This window comes from Carcharodon carcharias, chromosome 2 (genome assembly GCF_017639515.1).
Source record: "Carcharodon carcharias isolate sCarCar2 chromosome 2, sCarCar2.pri, whole genome shotgun sequence".
Classification (NCBI taxonomy): domain Eukaryota; kingdom Metazoa; phylum Chordata; class Chondrichthyes; order Lamniformes; family Lamnidae; genus Carcharodon; species Carcharodon carcharias.
In genome coordinates, this window is record NC_054468.1 from 205,248,993 (window position 1) to 205,267,531 (window position 18,539).

The 18,539-nt window shown below is 42.6% G+C and overlaps 1 protein-coding gene across 1 annotated transcript in view; it reads left to right on the top strand.

The window, feature by feature from the left end:
* Positions 1-855: 855 nt before the first annotated feature.
* The window catches only part of lrpprc (leucine-rich pentatricopeptide repeat containing), a 151,636-nt gene continuing 133,952 nt past the window's right edge, over positions 856-18,539 (top strand). The window contains exons 1-2 of the mRNA XM_041181742.1: positions 856-1,005; positions 6,176-6,387. Of these exons, the coding sequence (XP_041037676.1) occupies positions 869-1,005; positions 6,176-6,387 (349 nt within the window). The 5' untranslated portion in view covers positions 856-868. The remainder of the gene's footprint in view (positions 1,006-6,175; positions 6,388-18,539) is intronic.

Here is an 18,539-nt window from a genome sequence, read left to right on the forward strand (position 1 = left end):
ACCAGTGTGCACTTCTGGGGAAAACGGCATGAAATTGTTCCTAGCTCCCAGCGGCCAATTCCTTGTCAAAAAAGAGTGATGAAAGGAGGACCAATTTCTCCTAATCTTTCGGGGAAGATGGTGGAACATATGATGAAATGACATAAATCTGAAATATTAACCGTTTCTCTACAATGCTGCCTGTCCTGTTGAGGGTTTCTATCATTTTTACCCCTCTGTCAGACAATAAAAAAGTGAATCCCAGCCTATGAATCACAGAATTTTAATGGCATAGAAGGCCATTCGGCCCACCGTGTTGGGACAGGCTCTCCAAATGAGCATCATGACCTAGTGCCATTTCCCCGTACCCCTGCACATTGTTTCTATTCAAATAATCATCTAATGCCCTCTTCAATGCCTCAATTGAGCCTGCCTCCAAAGACGGGAGAGAGTGACTGCAGAAAATAACAAGTGGAAGAGGTTGGTTCCTATAATTAATGTTAGTTGGTGCAGCATTCAAAGGCCATACTCCTGCTTACAATGAACGACGAGGGAAACCAAGGGAATTGTACCACTTGGACAACTCAGGGAAAACTTTCAACCGCCATCCTGATGGACTCTACCAGCAATATCAAAGGCGGGGGGGTGAAATATTCTGAACTACAATAATAATAGTTTTAAATCTAAAGTAATGCGATGACGGCTATTTAAATGGTGATATATATTATTAACTCACATCTTAATTAAGTTCTTAGCCGTTTAACTAATACTTTTCTATACTCCTTCAAGGTAATGAGATGTTACTGGCCCCCCCCTTCCCCCGCCTTCCATTTAGTTTGGCGCTGTGACCTTTGCACAGCCTCGTGCTCCTGTCCTTGCCTCTGGGAAGATGGCGGCGCTCATCAGGTTGTCCCGGTATGTCCAGCGGCTGCCGCTGTCTCACTGCCTGCGCCCCGGCCTCTCCGTCGGACACAGGGGACCCGGTAACGGCGTCGTTGCTCAACATCCCGGCGGCTGTTGCACCAGGTGAGTGGCTCTTTCTCTCTCTCTCTCCCCGGGTCTGAATGTGAGGGGCAGAGGGGATCCCGGGCAGGGAGACAGCGAGGCTGCGGGCGGTTGACTGAGCCGGGGGGGTGGTGGAGGGCACCCGGCTGCTTTAAATTCAACCCCAGCCACAAACCGACTGTAGGTTCAGACCCACCGAGTCTCCCTCACTTTATTTCCCCTTTTCAAAATTAAATTGGAATAAAAAGGGACGGTGGAGAAATTACAAAAACACTAATCTTCTGGGATAATTCGGAATCTGGTCAATTCTGACAGATTTCTGACCTTGAGGTACATGTGCTGAGTAGACAACATTCAGAAGTGTGGGTGTGGAGTGGGGCACTAATTGTAAGCGCTCAAACATTGTCTTTCATCTCCCATTACAGATTCGGCTCAGATCTTTTAAGGTGGGTTTTCTGCTCATTCCAGATGATGCTCCTCTGGTCCCTTCATGACTTTTCGACCTTCAGCCATTTCATGCTTGATTTCTTCCTGGATTGGATTGTATCTGCCCCTGACTCCTTCAAGCTCAATGAGCCCACTGTGTCCTTAGCAACAGCAACTCCAATTGACCCATCCTACCCTTGAAACTTACCCAGTTGGCCAACTGGCTACCAATCTCACCAACCTCTTACCCATCCCAACCATGTTTATGGAACTGTACCCAAGTGTGAAAGAATCTTAAAGTTAGTGATTCAAGATTGCAAGTGCATCTGTCCCAATTTTGGTTCATATGAGTACCTGGGGAACCTCCAGCTCACCCACTTCAATCTGGGCATGATCCTTCTGAACTGTGTTGTGAAAGGCGGAAGGCTGGCCTTTTACAATAAAGTTCCAATGCACCTTGTGTTTATGTCTTATATATTGGAACAGTTTTCATTCATGCCTGAATACATTTAATGGAAGGATTCCTGCCCTCTGGCCAGGACCAAATTACAGGATGGATTTGTAACAAAAAGAGGAAAATATTACTGAGTGCCTTGGAAAGAGAATTGGCTTCACTTTGCTGCTCTGTCAAAGCCTCTTGCATCAACACCAGGATTAAATCGTTGATCAGTAAACCTTGAATGTGCTCTGAATGTCAAGCAACCTGACACATTTCAAGCTGTTGTGCATAGATTTTGGGATGTTAGATGTTTGCGTTAAAAATTCAATTCCAAATTAAACTGGTAGGTCTGTAGTGAAAGGTAGTATTAATGATCAAACAGATCTGTCAATGGGAACTGAGATTCCCCTCATTATTGCTAGATAGTCCTGCAATAAGCAGGGTGATCCTAGCTCATCCCATGTTTTATCCATAGGTAAAATTTGCTATATCCACCTCAACAACATCCGACCCCTGCTTCATCCATCATACTGTTATTTTTCCAGAGATCAGAACAATATAGTAAACACTGCAACAGCACTTCAGTGAAACATGAAGTGAGTCTTCAGTGTATTGGGAAGGTCTTGCGCTTCATGCATGTTTTCAAGTGCGCTTTGCTATATTTCTTATCCTTATATAATTCCTACCCTCTCTATTAATCTTCTCAACACTAAACAAAATACTATGTCATGAACCAGTCTATCTTCCTTTTGTCATCCTGTAGGTTTCTTGGCCTCTAAGTCTTTTTTTGCTGTATAGTGATAGCGTTTGAACATGAAACTATTCAGGGAATTCCACAGTGAAATAGTTGATGACAATGGGTGATACGTAAATGTTAAGCTGGACACTGTTGGGATGAGAGAAAAGATTTCCAAGGGCAGATTAATTTTAAATTAGATTCCTAATGACTAAAAGCATTGTTGGAAAGATAGACTTGAACGTAGTTGTTTCAGCTGCTAACTCAAGATTACACTGACAAGGCTTATGAGACAAAATACTTCAAAATACTCTTAGATTGGAATAGTTCCTGCACAGAGGATGTTTTTAAGACATAGTTATTGCAAGATAAAACTGTTGCAGATACAGCTATGTAAAGGTTTGACTATGGGAAAGTATTGAGATGTAATTTTCCCATTGTCAGTATCTGTAAAAATTACTTTTGACATCCTTTGTTCACAGCATTTCTCTTGCTGCTGCAGACTGTGAAAATCATGTCAATTGTAGATTCTCTAGTTCTGAAACCACACACTGATCCGGGACAGATGTGTACAGCCAGGATCTGCAATTTGACAAGGGCAACATGGACAAATACTTTTCCCACAATGCTCAGCAGGGAGATGCCTCACTAGTTGTTGCTATCACTGTGGTTGCCCTTGTTCTTGTATAAGATCATAATCTTTGCAATGGGAAAACCTGGGGCACTGCCCTCTCCCTCCAGCAGAGACAGACAAGTTCATGAAGATGCTGCAGGCGTGTTGGTTTCCCATGCTTAATGAGTTCAGGTGGTATCGCATCAGTACTTGCAGCTTTGCCCATGGCAAGTGAGTCAATAGCTTTGCTAAGCTCCACCACTGTGGGTTTGATATCCAGATCTCCCCTGACAGACAGGCTTTCTGTGGTGTCTAGAACTCCCTCGGTGACAGTGTTCTTCTGAGAGTAACGGTTATCTCCCCAACTGTTTATTGCAGTTGGTGATGAACTCCCCTGCCTTTGTTTTCAATGGAGCCTTTTTCTTTCCTAATGTTGTCTTTCTGATTCCTTCAATCATGCCTCTTTCATTCCCTGTGTTGAAGGACATCTGGATATTCTGGCAGAGTTGTAACCAGTAGCCTTTGGTGCACCGCCTAGCAGTCTGTTGACTTTACTTCTAGCAGTTCTTCATGCATTGAGTTTTTTTGCTTGGATCACTGTTGGATCTATGACGGGGCAACACCGGAACTCTTTGAGATCTGGCACCGATACTGTTTGGCATGTTCTTCTCTTTGCTGCTGTCACGTACCTTCAGACCATCTACACGGTGTATGCTGGCACAGCAGTACTGACAGAAAACTGTTCAGCCTTGCTCGCTTGAAATCCAAGACACAGGAGTGCCAAGTCCCCATCAGAGAGTTGCTCTATACTGACAATGCTGCACTCACATTCCATACTGAGTAACATCTGCGGACGGACACACCCATGCCTGTAGAGATTGGTTTGACCATCAGCATCTGGAAGACAAATGTCATGGTCAAAGATATTGCCATACTGCCATATCTAGGCTTGACAATCACCAGCAATCTGTCACTTGATGCTGAAATCAACTCATGCATTGCAAAAGCTGCAGCTGTTATGTCCAAGCTGAGTAAGAGAGTGTGGAACAACAGGAAACTAACTGGGTCACCAAACTGAGTCCACCGAACCTGCATCCTCAGTGCACTCTATAGTGGTGAGACCTGGACAACATATGCTAGGCAGGAGAAAAGGCTGAACAGTTTCCACCTTCGCTGTCTCAGATGTATTCTCGGCATCCCTTAGCAGGACAAGATCACCAACTTTGACGTCCTGGAGCATGTTAATTCCAACAGCATACACTCATTGCTAAGCCACTGACCTCTGCGCTGGCTTGGCCACTTTCACGGATGGATGGTGGCCGTACACCCAAAGCTCTTCTGTATGGTGAATTGGTCACTGGGTCATGACCTCATGAACATTCATACCTCTGCTACTAGGACACCTGCAAGCAAGTTACGAAGATGGCGGATATTGACACTGACAACTGGGAGACAGTCACTGACAGTTGCCACCTCTGGAGGCTTACTGTTTGGAAGGGCATTGGAAGAGGCAAGCAGAAATGAAAAGCTCAGCTGGTTCAGAAGAGGACCCAGAGAAAGCCAAGACTAGTGAATAGTGCAGCTTCTCAGCCCACTGTCTTATTTTGCAGCAAATGCACATGCCAGAGTGGGGCTCCTGAACTACACTAGGCGATGCTTAACAGAGGGTTGACCACCATGGCACAAACCATCATCTTATGAGAAGAAAGGTTGCCACAGAGATAGTCCTGACGGAAGTGATTGCAGCAGAGATTTTGAATTGTTGAAGGTCATTATTAAAGAAAGCTGTTCTTAAGCAGCACAAAATATCAAGTAAATACTGAGTGGTTTACATAGTGTAACATTAGAAAACGTTTGTCTGCCCATTTGGGAGAGTTAACCCAGAATCTTTTGTTAAAACTCAAGGTTTCTCCCAATGCTTTTGTCTTATGTTCGTGGCGGAATGGTTCCTGTATGTAGACCGAATGTAATAGAAAATTAAAATTGTATCTTTAAATCTGCTATGAATGGGCTGACATGCCCAAAATTAAGCATTGTCCCAAGACTGTGATATTGAATAGTAGAGATCACCTGGGGTGTTCATCAAATTCTTATTGAAAAGTAGAAAAGATGACTAATCTGAACCTGCTAAACAAAGGGTCTAGTTACAGTTTGAGGTATATTGGAGCAGTAATACAACAAGATGGCTGTATGTGTAGCACTTAAAAATAATAATAGAATAGGAGACTTAAGGCACAGCTTTTGGTACACCTTCATGCTGTAATCTGAACCTGAGCAAATCCTTTCATTGCATGTCAGAGTTCTGAGCCCTAAATAAAAATTGTATTCCCATATGTCCTATAAGCCACAACTCTGCATCAAGACTTTGTTGTTGAAGAAAAAATGTGAAAGGCTATCTTTCACTCCTTCCCAACATATTCCTGAAGCAGTTACTAAACTAACATTGGCATTCCCCATTGACTTTTATGAGTACCAGTTGCTGTCATGTTTCTGGCTCAAGTTCATGTATCTGGTTCAAGTTATCATTCTTAATGTGTGAGCTTAGATACCTTCACCTAGCTTTTGAACAATAGAAAACAACTGAGTCTGATTCTGACTTCACCCAATAGCTATGTTCAAGGTTTCATTCCACTGGATGTCAAACAGGAACTCCTGCAAAGCAGAGGCATGCTGAGGTCAGCCTGGAGCCCCCATGATTGATCTGTCTCAAGTGCATTAACTTTGTTGCCAATGAAGGATCGAATCCGGGAGATTCTTGACTCTGGCTTAGTTCTAGTCCTGGCAGTGCCATCATCCATTGAACCATTGGTCATGCTAAGAATTTTCTCAACTTAAACTAACGTTCAGAAGTTATTATTGTTGCTTGATTGTTTACCAGTGAATTAACAGAACCTCTCTGATACAAACATGTTTATCAGTACTAATAGTGGCTTTTGTGAAGTGTATGCAACTGTCTAAAACTATTTATAAATTTTAGCTTTTGCAGATCTCTGAACAGCAATGTGCACTTGTGTGCTGTTGCCACGGAGCAGATGACACCTGCCAAAAATGAAGGAAGCACAGCGGTTCGAGCCAAACAGGCTATGCAATTTGACTGGGCCTTGAACAAGTTGGACTCATCTGTTCGAAGAACAGGTCGTATCACGAAAACCCTACTGTTGAAGATTTTTCATGACATTTGTCGAACAGGTTTGTTTTTTGTTTCATTTATGCTGTTTTATAAGTTAGCTTCTGGTTTATAAAGGTTTGCTTTATGTTTGCACGATGTTCTTTTTCCCCTGCATGCCATTACTAAAATATGTACTTTGAAATAATTTAAAGGAAATGTGTAAAATCTTTTGATTTCTCTGCATCTGATGTATGTTTTAAGAGTTATATGATTACCTAAATGTTCAGTTTTTATTTCTTTAAATCATTTTCTCTTTTCTCTGGCTATTCTATTGTCCCAATTAAGATTGACCTGGAGTTTACATGTTTAGATCAGTCCCACATGAGCTGATAGTTTCAAAGGCTGCTTTTGTTTAATCAATTAAATTTTTCTTTTTAGTTTGATTTGTTTGCAACCTTGTAGTGACCAGCCAACACTGATTTTCTTTGGTTCACCTGGGGGAGATCTGAGTGTAGTTCAAATAAATTGTCATGTTCTTTTCATTCATTCATGGGATGTGAGTTTTGCTGGGAAGGCTAGCATTTATTGCCCTATCCCCAATTGCCCTTGAGAAGATGATTATAAGCTGTTGCTTGAAGTGCTGCAGTTCAAGTGGTGCAGACACATCCACGGTGCTGTTTGGTAAGGGGTTCCAGGATTTTGACCCAACAACAGTGAAGGAACAGAGATAAAATTCCAAGTCAGTGGTGGTGTGTGGCTGGAGGAGGAGCTTGCAGGTATTAGTGTTTCCATGCATCTGCTGCCCTTAACACGGGTTTGGAAGTTGCTGCCGAAGGAGCTTTTGGGAATTGCTGCAGTACACCTTGTAAATGGTGCACACTGCTGCCACTGTGTGCTGGTGGTGGAGGGAGTGCATGTTTAAGGCGGTGAATGGGGTGCCAATCAATCAGGCTGCTTTGTTTTTGATGGTGTTGAGCTTGTTGAATGTTGTTCGAGCTGCAATAACCCAGATGAGAGAAGATATTTCACCACACTCCTGACTTGTGTCTTGTAGATAGTGGGCAGGCTTTAGAGTCAGGAATTGAGTTACTTGGCACACAATTCCCAGTCTCTAAGTTGCTATCATAGCCATAACATTTATATGGATGGTCCAGTTCAGTTTCTGGTCGATGGTAATCCCCAGGATGTTGATTTTGGGGGATTCAGCGATGGTAATGCTGTTGAATGCCATGGGGAGATGGTTAGATTCCCTTTTATTGGAGATCGTCATTGCCTGGCATTTGTGTGTCATGAATTTTACTTGCCATTTATTAGTTAGAGCTGAATGTTATCCAGGTCTTGCTGCATGCTGGCTTCAGTATCTGAATACTTACGAATGATACTGAACACTGTACAATCATCTGTAAACGTCTCCACTTCTGATCCTGTGATGGAAGAAAGGTCATTGATGCTGCAGCTGAAGGTGGTTGGGCCTAGGACACTACCCTGCAGAACTTCTGCAGCAATGTCCTTGGCTGAAATAATTGACCTCCAATGATCACAGGCATCTTCCTTTGTGGCAGATATGACTCCAACCTGCGGAATGTTTTCTTCTTGATTCCCATTGACTTCAGAGGCTCCTTGATGCCACCCTCAGTCAAATGTTGCCTTCATACCTAGTGCAGCCACTCTCACCTCAGCTCTGGAATTCAGCGCTTCTGTCCATGTTTGGACAAATGCTGTGATGAGGTCTGAACCGCAATGGCCCTGGCAGAACCAAGTTGGTCATAGTTGAGCAGGTTATTTCTGGCTAAGTGCAGCTTCATAACATTGTCAGCAACACTTTCCATCTTTTTGCTGATGATTGGGATGGTAGGTAATTGGCCAGATTATATTTCTCCTTTTTGTGGACCGGCCATACCAAGGCAATTTTCCATCTTTTCAGGTAGATGCTGCTGTCATAATTGTGATGGAACAGCTTGGCCAGGGGCACGCCAGTTGTGAAGCAAAAGTCCTTAGTATTACAGCTGGAATGTTGTCAGGACTCATAGCATTTGCTGCATCCAGTGGGCTCAGCCATTTCCTGATATCACGTGGAGTGATTCAGATTGGCTGAAGACTAGCATCTGTGATCAGGGATTGGCTGAAGACTAGCATCTGTGATCAGGGGGACTCCAAATTCAATCAATCAGTTGCCACTTCTGGCTGACGATGGTTGCAAATGCTTAAGCTTAGTCTTTTGTATAGATATGCTGGGCTCCCCCAACTAAGAGGATGGGGATGTAGACAATGGTGTAGTGGTAGTGGTAGTCTAGTAATCCAGAGACCCAGGCTAATGTCCAGGGGCCACAGGTTCAAATTCCACCACAGCAGCTGGTGGAATTTAAATTCAATCAATAAACTCTGGAATTGAAAGCTAGTCTCACCACGAAACTATCATTAATTATCATAAAAACTCATCTAGTTCACCAGTATTCTTTAGGGAAGGAAATCTGCCATTCTTACCTGGCATACACGTGACTCCAGACCCAGAGCAATGTGGTTGTCTCTTAACTATCCCCTGTAATGGCCCAGCAAGCCATATAGTTCAAAGGCAATTAGGGATGGGCAACAAATGCTGGCCTTCCCAGTGACACCCTCATTCCATGAAAGAATAAAGAAAAAAAGGCTTGTGGAGCCTTCTCCTCAAGTTAGTTCAATTGTCCACCACCATTAGAATTGGATGTGACAGGACTGCAGTGGTTTGATCTGATCTGTTGGCCATGAGATCTCCTTGCTCTATCGCACACTGTTTCCACTGTCTAGTATGCTTGTCCTGTGTTGTAGTTTCACCAGGTTGGCACCACATTTTTAGGTATGCCTGGTGCTGCTCCTGGCATGCTCTTTAAAACTCCTCATTGAACTGGAGTTGGTCCTGCGGATCAGTGGTAATGGTAGAGTCAAGAATGTGCTGAGCCATGAGGTTACAGTTTGTGGTTAAACATAGTTCTGCAGCTGTCGATAACCCAGCGCCTTATGGGTACCCAGGTTTGAACTACTAGAACTATTCTGAATTTATCCCATTTTGCACAGCGGTAGTGCCACACAAAATGATGGAGGGCATCCTCAATTTGAAGACGGGACTTGGTTTTCACAAGGATGGTGCGGTGGCAACCCCTACCAATACTGTCATGGACAGATGCATCTGCAACAGGTAGATTGATATGGACTGAGGTAAAGAGGGTTTTTTCCTCTTGGTGTTCTCACCACTTGCTGCATACCCACAGTAGCAGATGTGTCCTTCAGAACTCAGTCCATAGTGGTGACATTGAGCCGCTCGTCATCTTGAAAATAAGATCCCCCACCTACAGTATATTTTGTACTCTGGATATTCTGAGTGCTTCTTCCAAGTGGTAATCAACTAGGAGGACTACTGATTCATCAGATAGTGGAGGGTGCTAGTCAGCAGAATTTCATTGTCCATGTTTTATCTGATGCCTTAAGGCTTCATGGGACCCAGAGTTTATGTTGAGGACTCCCAGGGCTACTCCCTTTCTGACTGTATCCCTCTATGCCGTCACCTCTGATGGTATCTCTCCATGCCGTCACCTCTGATGGGTCTGTCCTTCCTGTGGGACAGTTCATAGTAACGAATGAGTCTGGGATCTTTGTCATGCGGTATGTTTTGGTGAGTATGCCTATGTCAGGCTGTTGCTTGATTATTCTGTGGGCTTTTTCAATTTTGGCACAAGTCCCCAGATGGAAGTGAGGAGGACTTAAAGCAGGGTGAATGGGCAGAGTGTGCATTTGGTGTTTACAGTGCCTAGGCTGATGCCAGGTGGTCCAACTAAGTTTTATGCTTAGTTAACTTTTCTATAGTGGTTTGATACAATTTGAGTGGCTTGCTCAGCCATTTCATAGGGCAGTTAAGAGTCAACCACATTGCTTTGGGTGTGGAGTCACATGTAGACCTGGCTAAATCTGGACAATACATTTTTTTTCCTGAAGGACTTTAGTGAACCAGATGAGTTTTTATGACAATCCAATTCCTGATATTTAAAGAACAATTGCCTTTACTTAGCACCTTTAGTATAATGAAATATCCCAAGGTGCTTCACAGGAGTGTTATCACTGAGGCATATCAAGGCAGATCACCGTAAAGCTTGGTCAAATAGGTTAATTTTATGGAGCGTTTTGGAATAATGGAAACTTACCACGTAGAAGAAAGCTACTCAGCCCGTCATGCCTCAGTTGGCTGTTTGAGAGAGCAGTCATGTTTATTCCCACTTCCCTGCTTTTTGTACAGCATCATAGAAACTTATCTTATGTTAGGATTCACTTCGGCAAGCAGCGACCCAGTTCCTTACTATAGTTGAAACACAGGCATTAGTACCACTTCACTGAAGTAACTCCACTATTACAATGTACTGACAATCCATTCGGACAAGCAGGTCCGTGTTGATGTTTAAGCTCCATACCAGGCGCCTTACTTCCCTTAACCCTTGTAGCGTATCCTTCTAAATTAAAAACAGAAATGTTAAAGATGTTCAGCAGGTCTGGCAGCACGAGGAGGGAGAAACAGAGTTAACATTTCTGGTCATGATCTTTGTCAGCTGGGAAAAGTTAGAAATGTCATAGCTTTAAGTAGGTGAAAAGGGGGAAAACAAAAAGGAAGATTTGTGATGGTGCAGAAATGAGAGACATTAAATGAATAAAGAGTTGGTGGGGTAGAGCCAAAGGGAGTAGTAATGGGACAAGTAAAGAAACAAAAAATCGGCCAAGAGGAGAAATGAATGGCAGAATAATGAACAGCTGCCACCCAAAAGCAAAAATGAGCAAAACAAGACGGAGATCAACATGTGCAAAGAAAAGGAAACAAAATATGGGAGGGGGTGGTGGACAGCAGAAATTATGGTTTGAAATTGTTAAACTCATTGTTGAGCCCAGAATGTTATAAAGCACACCTAATGAAAGAGAAGGTGCTGTTGCTTGAGCTTGTGTTGACATTCGCTGGAGCGCTGTAGCAGGCTAAGGGCAGGCATGTCAGCATAAGAGCAAGATGGAGATTTAAAATGGCATGCCACTTGAAGCTTGGTGTCATTTCATGGATTGAACAGAGGCATTCTGCAAAGTGGTGACCCAATCTGTGTTTTGTCTCCCCAATATAGAGGAGACGGCATTGAGCAGGGAACACAGTACTCTCAATTGAAAGAAGTACATGTAAATTGCTGCTTCAATTGGAAGGAGTGTTTGGGGCCTTGGATGATGAGGAGAGAGAAAGGAAAAAGGCAGGTTTGCATCTCCTGCACTTGCATGGTATGGTGGTGTGGGAAGAGGGCAGGGTATTGGTGGCGCTTGAGGAGTGGACTAAGGTGTCATGACGAGAATAGTCTCTAAGAAATGCTGAAAGGAGAGGGGGAGATGCGCATTGTGTGGCATCACACTGGAGGTGGCGGAAATGGCAGAGGATGAACTGTGATTGTAGGGGTTGGTGCATTGGAAGGTGAGAACTGGGGGAACCTTATCGTGGTTCTGGGAGGGAGGGGATGTTGGGGGAAAGAATGGAGCATGTTCTGTTCCTTTCTCCCTCTTAAACCTGTCTAGCTCCTCCTTTAAAGTATCCCTGCTATTCGTCTCAAGGTGAGAAGAGCAATGGAGAGGTTTAGAGAGAGAATTCAGAGCTTAGAGCCTTGGCAGCTGAAGGAATGGCTACCAAAGTTTAGAATTGGAGAACTTGGTGTGCGTTAGAATACGGGCGGCAGAATTTTGTATGAACTTAAGTCTGGAGGATGAAAGTTGGGAGACCGTCCAGGAAGTATGTTGGAATAGTCAAGTTGGAAGGTGGCAAAAGCATGGATGATGATTAGGTAGGGAAAATGCATTACTGGAAGGCTGTCACTGGATTGTAGGGCAGGAACCTAATCAAGCTAGGGTTCCTATGATGCCATAAGAAGTTATGATGCCAAATGGAATGTGGAATATTTTGAAAAAGAACCATTTTTAAAAAAACAGAAATGTTGATAACTTTCAGGGAGACAACATGAGGGTAAAGGCAAAATGTTGGCCTCTTGTGCCCTTAAATTCTTTGATTCTATGTCCATTGGAAATGCTTATAATGAAGACTGAAATATTTACCTAGACTTTAGAAGTTAGGCTTGTTCATTGGAAGTTGTGCAACAGGAAGAGAAAGGAGCTTTGACTTGAAAGAAAGACTTGCATTTATATAGTGCCTTTCATGGATTCAGCATCCTGAAGAGCTTTACAGCCAATTAAGTAGTTTTTGAAGTGTAGTTACTATTTTGTCACGTAAGAAAACTGGCAAAAAATTTGCACACAGCAAGACCCCACAAACAGCAATGTGTGACAACCAGCTAATCTGCTTTTTTAGTAATGACGTACAAAGAATAAATATTGGCCAGGGTACCAATTAGAACTCCTCTTTAGAATTGGATCTTTTACATCCACCTGAAGTGGCAACTGGAGCTCCAGTTTATTATCTCACCTGACAGTGCAGCAATCCCTCATTTGGCACTCGCATGTCAGCCTAGATTATGTTGAAGTCTCATGAGTGGGACTTGAACTCTCAGCCTCTGACAGTACAACTGCTGAACCATGGTTGACATCATATTTAAAAACCTTAAAGTGCAAAACCTTGAAATGCAAGTTTTTAATTTCAAATAGTGCAGTAAAAAGTGTGCAGAACGAGCATGGAGAAGAGTTTAAAAGTTGTAAGCTGTTATCTGATGCTTCTTTAGGAAAATGCTATATTTCTATTGTATTTTTAATGTGAAAGTTGATGGCAATGCAATATTCTGATTTCTAAAGATAGGTTAACACAGAACTTGAGTATTGCTAAAAAAAAGCTATCTGTCTTGCACCCATCAGGACAATCATAAGAATACCATTGTCGGGAAGCAACAACTTTTTACTGTATGAGAAGAGAGTGCTGATTGGTTTGCAAGTGGGCACTGATTGGTAGAGGCATTGCAATGGAGAATGCGCCAGTTAATGGTGACTGACAGTTAGCTGCCAAGCTTTGTTTGGAATTTAAATCAGGCAGCTTGGCTCTGATTGGTCAAGGCATTGCCCTGAGGAATGAACGAGTGAATGGCTATCACTTGTTTTGTTTAGCTGAAACAGGTGCAATGTGTGCACGTTCTTTCTGTCTGCAAAGAACAGAGCCCTATGTATTAACATATGTAGCTTCCAGTACATGCAAATGCACCTCATTGCAAGTTCAACTGATAATCTTAAATTAGTTATCAGCGTAACTTTTAGCACACCGAGGATTATTTAGCAAATGTTGTCCAATCACGGAATCGCATCTAATGTGTTTTGAGTTTTGCTGGTAGGGTATGAACTGTTTCTTGCCCATTGTGAACAGCGGAAAGGGCATGCTGTTTGATACGATCCGCCAGTCTTTGCGATGTACAGCCTACATACCTAGCATCACACTGGCACTGAAATTCATATACCACATTATTTATTTGTGTGATAGGCAGAACGTCTTTTTGGCTTGACGGCAATATCCTGTTAGTGGTGAATACCACTCGTGTCACTACTGCTTAGTAGCAGCGTGAAACAGCTAGCTTCACATGTTGCTCAGATTTTTGAGATACCTTGCCTTTCAGAGCAATTTGAGGTAGACTGGACATTTTTCAGGGCCGAAAGTAATGACCTTATGCTAGTTCATGAGTTTGCGTGATATACAGCACAAAGTGATCTGATCAGGGTCGCCATTATCCAACAGGATGTCTTTGTGCCCTACTTCAGCATCAAGCTTGCATTGTGAGCAAATGGCTCAGGCCCTATTTACAAGGTTGCCAATAAGGCCAATCTTAAAGCACATGGAATTGTAAGAATCCCAAAGCGTGTATTGACCAGTGAAGATAGCCTGCGGTAGACCGTGGTAGAGAACCCCTTGGCAGATTAATATATGGAGTACTGGAAGCTACATATATTAATACACAGGACCCTGTTCTTTGCAAATAGAAAGAACATGTATGCACAAAGCGCCTGTTTCAGCTAAACAAAATAAATGACAGCCATTCACTGGTTCGTTCCTCAGGGCAATGCCTTGCCCAGTCAGAGTCAAGCTGCCTTGTTTAAATTTCAAACAAAGCTTGGTAGTTAACTGTCAGTCACCATTAACTGGTGCATTCTCCATGGCAATGCTTCTACCAATCAGTGTCCACTTGCCAATGAATCAGCACTCCCTTATACAGCATTAAGTTGTTGCCTCCCCCAACATTAGCATCCTTGCAATGGCCCTGATCAGTGCAAGACGAAAAGCTTCGACAAAATATCTTTTTTCAGCAATACTTAAGTTAACGTGTTGGTGATAGTATCTTCGGGTAGGAATTACTTCTGAAATCAATAAAGTAGCACTTTGGAATCCATTTCAAATCTGAATGACCGTGATGAAGTAATTGCAGTTCTCAACAGCTCCAATTTTCCAAAAAGTAAAATTATTGCTCAAGTCAAGTATGATGGCGTACAGTTGATCGGGAGTGACAAGAATATAAGAAATAAGAGCAGGTGTAGGCCATTTGGCCTTTTGAGCCCCCTCCACCATTTAACCACTACACCTTCTGCAATATCATCATATCCCTTAGTGATGGGTTCTGGAAAGTAAGTTTTCTCAAACACTGGGTTTTACCAAGTGATGAAGGACATGCACAAGCAGTTTATCTTCTAGTTTGACACTAGAGATGGTTCCTGTTGGCAGTAGATGGGAGGTGGATGGCCAGTTTCTGGCCTCTGCCAGTGCTGCTTATAGCTATCACTAGGAGGTACATAGTTTTTCAGTAATGCCAACCCTCACCAAATTTCTTTTTTTTTAAAACTCTGTTCACTACAGCAAAGACTGACCTCTGCTTGGAGGGGCTGAATCTGTGAATTGAGCAAATCAGGGATTGAGCTTATGGTGCCCTGTCCCATAATGCTGTCCTGTATTGTTTCAGTGTGCAGCATCATCACTGACAAACAATTTGTTTATGCTATACATATAAAATACTGCCTTTCAATGTCCTTCGCCACACCATGTGCGACTGCAAATCAATGGCAATTTTCACAATTGGAAAGTCAAGTTATTTTGAGCATATTCACTGTTCTCATGTTATTGCAAGGGTTCATGCTGCACCATTTGACTTTTCGGTGACAGTTTGAGGCTGGCACTTAGAGAAAGAGGGAAAGCAAAGTAAAGGGAAAATTGATTGATGGCGGGACAAGTGTGTAGTCTTTTCATGGTATTGCAAGTGTGTTTTGTGCATTTGCATTCAGCACGAGCTGGACAGCATGATTATTTTTGTATTTGGCAGTTATGTTCCTTCTTTAAAGCTATTGTATTGGAGAAAAGTTTGGAGTTGCTCATTGGAATTGAGCACTGGTTTCAAGGCTGCATAAGTTTTATTTTTAATTGAGGCATGATGTATGCTAAGTGTAGCATGCTTGGGAGATAATTGGACCTAAATTCTCCATCACTGGGAGAAGTCCTCTTGTCATTTCTGGGTTTGTTATAGATTATTTGAGTGAATGATTATGGTTAGTCAGTAACTCCATTGTAATGGTATCTGTCAATGTCTTATCAATTACTTTATTAAGGTTTAGTAGTGTCAATTGCATTGTTAAGGTTAAGAATAACTCATCACCTGACTCCCCAAATCCTGTCCACCATCTACAAGGCACAAGCCAGGAGTGTGATGGAGTACTTTCCACTTGCCTGGAGGAGTGCAGCTCCAACAACACTCAGAAGAAGCCAGACACCATCCAGAATAAAGCAGCTCGCTTGATTGGCATACCAGCCACCACTTTTAACATCCACTCCCTCCACCATCATGGCAGCAGTGTGTACCATCTGCAGGATGCACTGCCGCAACTGACCAAGGCTCCTTTGACAGCATCTTCCAAACCTGCAACCTCTACCACCTAGAAGGACAAGGGAAACAGATGCATGGGAGCACCATCACCTGCAAGTTCCATTCAAGCCACACATTATCCTGACATGCAACTATATCACCATTTCTTCATTGTTGCTGGTTCAATATCCTGGAATTCCCTACCTAACGGCACTGTGGGTGTCCCTACATCAAATGGTCTGCAGCGGTTCAAAAAGGCTGCTCACCACTGCCTTTTCAAAGGTAATTAGGGATGGGCAATATAAATGCTGGCCTAGCCAGCAATGCCCATGTAAAAAAATAATAAAAAGAGAAACAGGTGATGGGTTTTAATTATCTTCGAGCACATATAAATAGTGGATAGCTGGGGGACTGGATATGTGGGAGGAGAGCTGTGAGACTGAACAAGTCAATAAACTCTCAGCAGAGGAAAGCTCTGAGTCTTGGTTTTGGCTTCACCAACTGGCTTGGACCCTGTTAACAGTATCATGTGTTCACCAAGATGGTAGAAGGCAAACTAAATGGATCTTTTTTGTCTAGTAATTCTTATGTTCCTATGAAACCCCAAGTGAAAGGCCAACATAAATATTGTAAGACATTTCTGAAGTTGAGAAGAGTAAACAGAAAAGATGAGTTTAGTTAGGAAACTAGTGAATATTTGATGCCAAATTTAAGTTTGTAAAAATTTAAACTTGTAGAAGGAAGGTAAGATATGCAACATTTTTAGAATCTAGGTAATGTAATTGATGTAGGAGATTATATGGTGACTCTTGATTTCAACACAGTGGAATTGTAGAAGGAGGAGGAATGTGTGGGATTGTGTACTTGGGTCGTAGAAGGAACAGCAAGGGAAGTTCAGAGAAGCAGAGAGCGATAATTTAATTATGAACATTTACGGTCATAAAAGCATGCATATAAATTTTAATTAAGTTTAAGATGAGAGCGCTGGACTTTTATTTAGAAGGTTAGAAATGTCCCTTCTCTGTGGTCCTCAATGTCTCTCCTGTCCACTCACAGCACAAATAGACAGGTGTGTAAGTGTCTCCTTGAATTCCTTTAGTGCTATTGTTAACTGGCTGGAAGAAAGAGGGCAACTGTGCCAGAGATTGGAAGTTCTACAGATTTAGGAAAAGAACTCAGACCTGTGCTCCATGGTACTACATATGGGTCTTCCAGCGTTGCTAAACAGAGTCAGATGACTTGATTTGTTTTTCTACATTACAACAGTGACAGCTGCTCAGAATCACTTCCAGAGCTTCACAGGTTGTGAACAGTACTATACAAATTCAAATTTTGTCTTTTTCTTCTTGTACTCTTAAATTTATTTGAAATCTTGAGATTAAATCACAACCCTGTTTCCAGCACTCCCATTTTTTTTCAGTAAGTTATACATGGTAATATTGCCACATGTCACAAGATATAGTTAAGTTACAGTTCAAAAATAGTTTGTATGCAATTTATGAGAGGTAATTTTTCCAATCTTGGCTCATCTATTCAGACTGATTCCCATCATCATAATATTCAGCACTTTTTAAAAAATAACTTAAAGCTTTCTAGGACCCATTCCATATTTATCAGTTGCTGTTTGTGGAGAACCTGACATCAGCCCTCAAATTTCAATATGTCCATTTTTCCCACTGTCTGTGATTTAACTTGAAGTAGAGTTTCTAAATTTACGTTTTGTATAATTATTTACTCTTGGGATCGATTGTATGTGTGTTGTTTATTAATTTCTCTTCTCAGTCATCTTATTTTGAGGCTGAAAAATCTGTTAATTTTTTTCTATACATTGTTTCCTCACAACTCAGTCCTTTAACACTAGGAATTGGGCTTGTGGCTGTTTTGAGTTGGCTCCCAGGATTGGGGCTTTGTGCCTGTGACCAGAATTGAACACAGCCTTCAAAACATAGTCTAGCCAGACCATGTCCTCATGTCCTAGCGTCATTATGAATGGATGGAGTTAGATCAGTACTAATTGAGATGAAGGGACGTTGTCAATAAATTATGGGCTGGAATTTACGCTGAGGGCAGGCTCCCCTCACCTCAGCATAAATTTTGGGAGTGAGTCTGCCTCTGCTTTGCTGGCTCTGCCCTTCTTGAATTTTTCAGGCAACCAGGAGGACATCCCACCTCAGAGGTGCTGGCTAATTGGAGGCCAGCAACTCTGCATACGGGCAGTGCCAAACAAGAGCGGTAGCCACTGCTGGTACTGCAGGTTGGCCAAGGAGGTGGCGTTTAGTGCTAGACCTGGACATTCAGATACACCTAGGATCTCGCTGTGGTCAGACTGACAGGCCCTAGGAATGGAAGGCATGTTGACAGGGCGGGGAGGGGATGGGTGGATGTGCGGAGGCAAACTGTAAGCGGGGGGCCTCCGA